The sequence below is a fragment of the Telmatherina bonti genome (genome assembly GCF_933228915.1).
Source record: "Telmatherina bonti genome assembly, chromosome: 2".
NCBI lineage: Eukaryota > Metazoa > Chordata > Actinopteri > Atheriniformes > Telmatherinidae > Telmatherina > Telmatherina bonti.
Window position 1 is genome coordinate 15,829,224 of NC_136620.1, and position 8,790 is coordinate 15,838,013.

General features: G+C 38.8%; 1 protein-coding gene across 1 annotated transcript in view; it reads left to right on the top strand.

Moving 5' to 3' along the window:
* Window positions 1-4,072, top strand: part of LOC306768193 (uncharacterized protein) — an 11,078-nt gene extending 7,006 nt beyond the window's left edge. Inside the window, exons 8-12 of the mRNA XM_079256424.1 lie at window positions 1,785-1,821; window positions 1,950-2,078; window positions 3,270-3,359; window positions 3,440-3,613; window positions 3,697-4,072. Coding sequence (XP_079112550.1) covers window positions 1,785-1,821; window positions 1,950-2,078; window positions 3,270-3,359; window positions 3,440-3,613; window positions 3,697-3,774 — 508 coding nt within the window. The 3' untranslated portion in view covers window positions 3,775-4,072. The remainder of the gene's footprint in view (window positions 1-1,784; window positions 1,822-1,949; window positions 2,079-3,269; window positions 3,360-3,439; window positions 3,614-3,696) is intronic.
* The last annotated feature ends 4,718 nt before the right edge of the window (window positions 4,073-8,790 follow it).

Below are 8,790 nucleotides of genomic sequence, written 5' to 3' on the forward strand. Positions count from 1 at the left end.
TTTGGCAGTGTCTCCTTTTCTTCCACCAAGTGTGTCTTGCCCTCCTTCTTCCTCCTGTCAGTAGGTGAGAAATCTTCCTTCTTTTTTCTCCTTCTCCAGCCTCTTTGAGCCGCTCTGATCGCAGCATCTTTAGTTTTACTAAGCAGTTTTATCTCAGCCCGAGTGTGTTTCTACAATCCATCATTTCAGCCTGGATTAAAAGCGTCTTCACCTCTGACCCATCGTGCCATCCTCAACTCACTTTCTACGTGTTTGCTACCGACATTTGACCTTATCCGACATCAGAATTTATGACTCCTGCTCAGCTCTTCATTGTGTTTTATAGTGGTGTGTTAGAAGAGCTGTTTGCAGCTCAGTGTGAAGAAGTGAGTCTTAAAGCTGTCATACAGACACGCTGCAGGTTGGATTTCTGAAGGAAAAAATTTCCTCATGATGGGAATTCAGAAAAACAGATGAGTCTGGGAAACAAAAGGAAAGTTCATATGAGACAGGTGCATGGCTTTTAGGTTAAGCTGGTGAAAAAATGTTCCTGTTCAGGATTATTGGCAAAATACCCATGAAAAACGTGCAGACTTAACCCTTTCATGCATGTTATATTAGTAAATTAGCCACTTCCGTGGACATCAGGGAGTCATCCAATACACTTTAAGTGACAGAAGAATAAATAAATACATGGTCTGCCAAGCATGCATCAGCTGTAAACAGGACAGGAAAATGATGCAGCTTGAGTTTTGACAGAATATTTATTCTATCCAACTGTGATTTCATTATTTTATACTTATCCATTTAAAATAGATACAAAAAAATGTAAATAAAAACGTGTTTAAGAAAGAAAAAAGCTTCAGTGTACTTGTCTGTAGAAGTTAAATATATTACGTGTGACAAACACTGCAGCTACATGCAGCTGATTATCTTATGAGTTTTTAGGATAATTATTGTATTTTAACAAAGTATTTTTACATCAGGCTGTTGGAACTTTAATAAAACTAAACCTTTAAAATAAAATAAAATAAAATAAAATAAAATAAAATACTCATTGTTTGGAGCTCCTACTTCATTAATGAAAGTTATTAAAAAGATCTCATCTAAACAACAATTTCCACCGCAGAATGTGTGAAAGGAAGAGTCACTTTATCCATTAAGAGGCGGGTCACCTGAGCCGGACCGTCCCAGTTTAGTTGCTCCTCAGCTGCGGCCTCAGATCGCGTTACGTTACAAATTCTGCTGTCCATCAATCCTCATCAGAGCTGCAGAACATGCTGATCTCAGACAGGGTTGCAGCGATCACCTGATCTGGGTGAATATGGACTCACATACTGAGGCGTTTCCATCCTAAACATATTCTAATCTGTGTACTGATGCAGGTCCTGAACCACAAAACCCACCAAGATGTCTGAGTAAGTCTGAACCACATCCTCTCATTGGACATGACTTCAGCTCATTGATAAGAAATGCAATGTGATGTATCAAAGGACGAATGGAAAACCATATATATACCATATATATATACCATATATATACCATATATATATATATATATATATATATATATATATATATTGGTTTAGTTCTTAGCTCTTAGCTGTTATAAATTGTCCTGATGTGGATCATTGAATAGATTTGTCTTCATTGGATTATAATTGGGCATTAATGAATTGGATTACATAACTGCCTGAAAAAATGACTTATGAGATCAAATAAATGTTCTTCAAATTTTTACTGCTTTAGAAAGAAAGTGATCAAGTTAAAACCTTAACTAATTATAAGACCTTCCTCCAAAACAGGAAAAAGATGACATCCAGCCGCAGGCATCACCTTAAGGTAAACATTCGCTCTGGTTGTTCTTATCCTTGGCGGGAGGAGAAAACTGGTTGCCACTTCTAAGTCGTCTCTCTCTAGTCCTTGTTAAACCAGAAAGCAGTTATGTTGTTTTTGTGTTTCCCCTCCAGAGCCTGGTCCTGCAAATCGCTCAGAACTGGCTGGAGCAGGAGAAGACAGACATTGCTGCTGCCAAGGAAGCTTACATGGCCGAGCACTGTCCTGCTCCGGATATGAACGGCGACCAGGCTGCTCTCATGGTGAGAAATAAACCTGTGTTCAGCAAGAACACAGGTTTTATGAGATGAGATGAGATGAGATGAGATGAGATGAGATGAGATGAGATGAGATGAGATGAGATGACATGAGATGAGGTGAGGTGAGGTGAGATGAGATGAGATGAGATGAGATGAGATGAGATGAGATGAGATGAGATGAGATGAGGTGACATGAGATAAGATTGGGATGAGATTTTCTGAGTGTTCACCATGGCGACTGATGTGACCTTAAACCTGGAAGTCAGGCAGTGTTCTTCAAGCTCGTCATCACTGAACTGGAGAGGGTCCAGATTGCTTTCACCTAGGGCACAGGTGTCACACTTCAGTCCTTGACAGCCAGTATCCTACAGGTTTTTGTTGTCTCTATGCTCCAACACACTCGAAATTCATAAATAGGTTGTCAAGAAGCTGCTGGATCCATTTGATTTGAATCAGCTGTGTTGGTAGAAGGAAACAACACCCGGACGGGAGGCCGAAGGGTTTAAGGTGGCTGATGACAATCCTCTCCATGGTCTCCATTAGTTTTAAAAGAATCCACCAATTGGGACACCCGAAGAAGCCAAAATACAGTGCCAAATAATGCACCAGTCATGATAGAATATAATGATGTTGTACATTAAATTAGCAGACAAAGCTGGGCTACAAGACTATCTAAGTCCTGTTTACATGACCCAAATGCAACCTAAATAACAACTAAATTAATACTGCACATCAAACTCCACACAGTACCACCGTATTCATTCCCTCACCACATTTCTGGCTTTCCAGCTACAGAACTTTATTTAGAGCAGATGATTTACACAACAAAATCTGAAGATATATGTTGAAACCCTCAGCACCAAAACATCAGAGAAGTCAAAAGATAGCTTCAGGATCACTGCTGTTTTGCTATGAAATGTTTGTTTTATCTGAAAGTCCACTAAACCCAGTCCGACTTATGTCTCGTGTTTCAGTCTGCCCTTCCCTCATGACCACATTCTGCTGATTCTGATTGGCTGACATGTATGACACTTCAGTTCACTACCTCACACTCTTCAGCACTAGTTATTTTTGCTTAAAATCTTCCAGAACATGTTAAAGCTTGGCAATATTAGAACTGTTTTCTTGTAAATTAATACTTACCAATCTTGTAAAATTCTTTTCTTTTGTAATTTCTTACGTTTGTGTTGACAGGAAGTCTGCAAGAAGCTCCATACCCTCCTCGACAAGATTGATGAGGAGAGGTATGATGCCGAGGCCAAAGTTCAGAAGGCTGACAAAGAGGTGTGCGTTTGCTTTATTTTTCTATATGACTTTAGCGACAAGGAGAAACAGAGCGCTGCAACCTCTTTTCCTCCTCACAGATTGAAGACCTGAAGATCAAAGTTGTGGATCTGATCGGAGTGAAGAAGCCCGCCCTGAAGAAGGTGCGTATGTCTGCTGACACCATGCTGCAGGCCCTGCTGGGCTCCAAACACAAGGTGACCATGGATCTGAGGTCCAACCTGAAGCAGGTCAAGAAGGAGGTGAAGGAGGAGGTGAGATTACAGTTTTTTACAAACAGACGTGGAGGATCAACACTGTGCTGCAGTCTCTCACACGGATGTGTTGTTGTCTGCAGCCAACAGAAGCAGTGGGCGACTGGCGTAAGAACATCGAGGATAAGGCCGACAGGAAGAAGATGTTCGAGTCCTCCTAAATGTCGCCGCTGTTCGTCTTTCTGTTTACATGAACTCCTGGTGTCTTATATGTGTTGGTGACTGATGTATGTCTCACAGGGCTGAATGTTAACACGCCGTTCTGCGAAAACGTGGCCATTTTTTCCGTTTATTTTTTTTTCTTTTCCTTTGGGTAGCACTTTGTGGTGGTTTGGAGGGAGGGAGGAGGAGGAGTGTGGAGTTTCTGCAGGTTCACACACCAACATCAAGTCTTCAGCTCCACACCGGAAAAGGAAACATTCACACAACAACACAATAAACTTCAAGTTGGAAGGAAAACTCTCAAGTGTTCTTGTTTTCTTGTTAATAGATAAAAACTCAGACAATCATCTATTTCTGGCTTCAAATCAGGAGATGGATGAAATATAAACATGGTAAACCAGCAGAGACCAGCCACCTCTTCTATCATAGCAACCCTGCTTGTGACTTTCCTTCTTAATAAATAGTCCTCAATATATTACAATTTTTAATATGTTTTGGCACAATAATGAAATCCGATACTTCACATGATTAAAAGGTTTTGCACACCTTAAATTTCTTTTGCAAAATCAAAGACCTTTGCAAAGATTATACACTAAATTATAAAATCTGTATTTTGTGCCCAGATATGGTTCATGACTCTTTTTACCAACTAATAACGGAAATATAATAAATTTAAAAAACACTTTAAGTGCTTTTACTTTGCTCATAATCTCTGTTAGAGATGTTAAAAAAGTACTAAAATAAATCGTTCCAACGCTACAGACTAATGGAACGCTTAATTATTACTCAAATCAGTCAACATGAAAGTCTAAAGGAAGTATTTTCTAGTTTTTTTCTTGGTTTAAGCTAAAAAAAAAAAAAAAAAACATTTGCATGCCAGTTCCAACACAGACTAACTGTGGGAGGAGAAACATCTGGCCTTTAGCTTTCATTGCTATCAGACATACATGCATTGATCCATTTAATATTATTGTGAAAATATTGTCTTGAGTTTCTTTCAGTCTAACAGCTTTAATGGCTGAAACCATGATTGTAATTTCTCTTCCTGGAAAAACATAGAACACCTTCATGGTGTTGCTGACCCCAAATCATTCCTTCACCGAGAAGAAACACTCTTCCTCAGGTATTAAATGATAGGAAAAGTCCCAAAATGAGGCTGCTGATTTATGAAACTGGAAGCAGGAAACAGTTTATTTCTGTGTTGTTGGTTAACTTCCTGGATGACATTCAGCACTGTCTATCCGCTGAGATTTGACTGCCTTCATAAGTCCAAAGGTGTTTGCAGATGTGGTTGTTTAACCAACTGGTTCATCTATGGAGTCGTTTGAAAAGCCAAGAGATAAAATCAGATCTTCCTGAATCACCATGAGATAAATGTGTTTAGTGTTTTACAAAGAGCATGAGGCTAATATTCTGTTTATAGTTAAATCTGGACTGGTGCTTTTCTCCTTGAGGATGAGGTTTAAATAACTGTGGGATGATTTTTATTTGAGTATAAAATTCACAAACACTGTAAGATGAACTGATCACAGCGTCGCTCCAGTTCCAGAGACTTTCTAACATGTCGTGATGGATGGACAGACTGATGGTCAGCCTGATTAAAAGATAATAAAAACAAATGTTACTCAGCAGTGACAGGTATTTAAAATGATCCCCTGACAGGATCCACAGTGGGCTTTGAAGACTGTTCGCTGCTTATTAAAAGCCTAAAAAGAAAAGAAAAAAAAAGATATTGGACACTGAGAAACACCCAATAATTTCTGAGAGAACATTTAATGTGCTGTCGGTGTGGGATCCAGCTCGCCTTCCACCGTAACACTCACGCCTTCCCGCTCCTTGTATGGTGCTTTGAGATCTGCCTCCAACCTGAAGGAGGCTCCTTGGTTCCAGGGCCTCTAAAGTTTCCTTAGAAGCTAACTTTATCCCGGTAGCCTCACAGGGAATGTCAAGGAGATGCCTCTAAGACAGATTTGGATCATGTGACTTCACCAAGACTCCATTTTAAAAACCGCTGCAGTTTCCCCCCGCTCACCAGTCTGCTGGACTTGTTCTCACAGCTGATTTTAAATTTAGCTGCAGGAACACTTCTGATGGCATATGTGTGGCATTAGGCAGTAATAATTCATTCTTCTTTTAAATGTATAAAGCACAGAGAGCAAACAGCATGGAAACCATGACATTATGCCGAGATTTTACCCAGTTACTGTCTGTTTTAGATTTATGTCCCTCAGACACCACCTTCCTAATTCCCACACCCTGAACTTCCATAAAGACTTACAGTCTTTGTTCCTGTCCATGACCAAACATCTGGTCCATGATGTCCTCAGACTGTCCTCCTTTTCACCTGATCATGTTGACACGCTTCCATCAACCCACTTCAACACCTGTCCAGCTAGCCTACATCAGATCCACTAACCAATGACTGGAAATAAATCCATACACAAACTAATGAACCAGGTCTAGTTCTCTTCTGGACAAACACTGACAATCAAAAGTTTGGATGCACTTTCCCATTGGATTCAATGAGAAAGTGTGTCCAAACTTTTGAATGGTAGTGTATTTTTAGAATGTGAACATCTTAAAAGCAGCTGCTGCCTCCTTCAGAAAAATACAAATATACAAACATATAAACAAGATGTATGTTCATGTTGTAACATGAATAAAAGAAAAGAAGAGTTGCGATCTGATGGCTGTGGCATAAAAGATGAATAACTGTAGGCACAACCGCTCTCAGCTTTAGTAGACTAAGGCTTGTTAGCAAGCTACACTAAACAGTTTTATTGCTTGTGTTCTTGTTTTTCATCCAATGTAATTATTCTTTTATTTATTCTTTTTTTTTTTTGGTCCATAAAGCACATTTGTGTGCTTCTACATATTCAATTAAATGTTATATAAAGTACATCTAATATTTTAGCTATAAATCTTGATATTTCTTGAGAAAGAACAAAGGTGGAGAAGTTTAAAGGTTTGAGTTAACGTCAGAGTCACTGGTAGCCAGTAGATCCCAGTAAGAACAGCTGAACTTGGGTTGACTGGTCAGTCATTGGTCTTTCTGTGTATTTACTCTGTAATATAAGAAAGGTTTAATGCCTTTTGTTGCTTGTGAGATAAAAAAAACAAAACATTTTGTCTTTATAATACCAGTTAACCCCCTTCTTTAACATTCAGATCTTCTCAAATCTTTCAAATCTGTAAACCAACTTTTATTTTTTTATAGTGGAAGAAGCTTTTTTTTTTTCTTTCAGGGAATGTCTTGTCTTTCAAGACATTCCCTGTATTTCTGATCTTGTATTGAAGATGGGTGAGTCTGGCTACTGTGCAAAGCCTTCCTCAGCACATCCAAAGGTTTTCCATGGGGTTCCCCTCTGGACTCTGTCATGGACAATAGGCAACATGTGTAAAACTAATGTTCCGTGTTCCCTGAACGACTCTTTCACAATTTAAGCTCAGTAGATCACAGCAGTATCATCTTGGAGCGCCATCATGATAGAAAAAAAGTCATATAGAATAACCTGCTCATTTAAAACATCTAGATATCAGACCTCATTCTTTGGACACATAATGTTGCTGAACTTCAACCTGACCCTCTGCAGCAACCCAGATCACAGCACTGCCCCTCACCAATGGTCCTATCACGGAAATATTTTTCCACTACAGAGGAGAGCGTTACCAGCAATGTTGACTCTCTGAGGGGTCAAAGGTCAGTGTTAAGCATGAAAATCTGTGTGAGTCATCACTCTGAAAAATGATCCTGGTAATTTTAGACTGGGGATGCTGGAAGATGAGATGTGGTGATGGTGACTCATGTAAATCATCCAAAAGAGTATGTAGGATAACAGACACAAAACACAAATGCTTAACACCCCCATCTGACAAGTCCAGGCCTGGAAATGTCTCTGAAACACACTCCATCCAACATCAAATCCAGATTACTGGGGAAATGGGAACCACACAGGACGTCACACTCCCATGCAGCGAGGCAAAACATCCTGGTGGATAAGTTTATGTTCAAGTTAAAGCTTTCTTTTAATGCCTTTTTTTCAGGGTGTACTTGGTGTCTTTCTCTGAATGTGAAGGTTAGGATATCCGTGATTGCAGGAGATACTCAAGCACTAGAAATTAAAGTAAAGAAGTTAATGGCATCCCACATTTCCTTGTAGCATCAACATTTAAGGCAGCAGTAAATATCCTCACATCCTTCTTCGACTTTGTGATGTTTTCTGAAAAAAGAAAGATGTTTATAAATGGGAGGTAATTTTTTACTTCTTGATCTTGATATAAGTTGATGATTGCTCATGTCTAGATGAGAAACATGGTGTGTTCCCATCAGATCTGCTCTGCTGATTATGTTTATCAGTGATGGCCAGCAGGGGGCGCAGCGGCTCTGTTTTTCCTGCTCTGAGCTGCAGCTCATCATGAGGAATAAAATTATTCTCAGTGAATCAGCTTTTAAATGCAACAGATATCTATTTATTTAGATTCTTGAATATTTTTCCAAACTGTATATTCATCAATTTTAATTTCACATTTTCAAAACATATTTTAATTGAGTCTACTTTAAACTGGTTAAAGTCATTAAATGTGTGCTTGTTTTTGATCAGGTGTTTTCTGTTTGTAAACTCAAAGGGAACTATCTTCTATGCTTGGAATCAGCTTGTTGTGGTTGGATAAGATGGTATTTTAAACTTTAAATTTCATACGACCATGAAACTTGAATGATAAAACATAAAAGATAAACTCTCTTTACTTGTGCTGCTTTAGATAAATCCTGACGCATGTTGCATTTTGTGTGTTGTGCCATTTTATAAACTGCGGTAAAATAACCTCATTTTCCACAAGTCATCATGGACAGAAACATAGACATCTGAACTCATCATTGAGAAAACTGAAAAAAGTTCAGATTCATCATCTAACGGACTTTTAATACCTGACAATCCACACTGGGAAATAAAACATAAATCTGGTTCAAATAAACTATCACAAATTAGTAAATAAATACCTTAAAACTTTTGGAA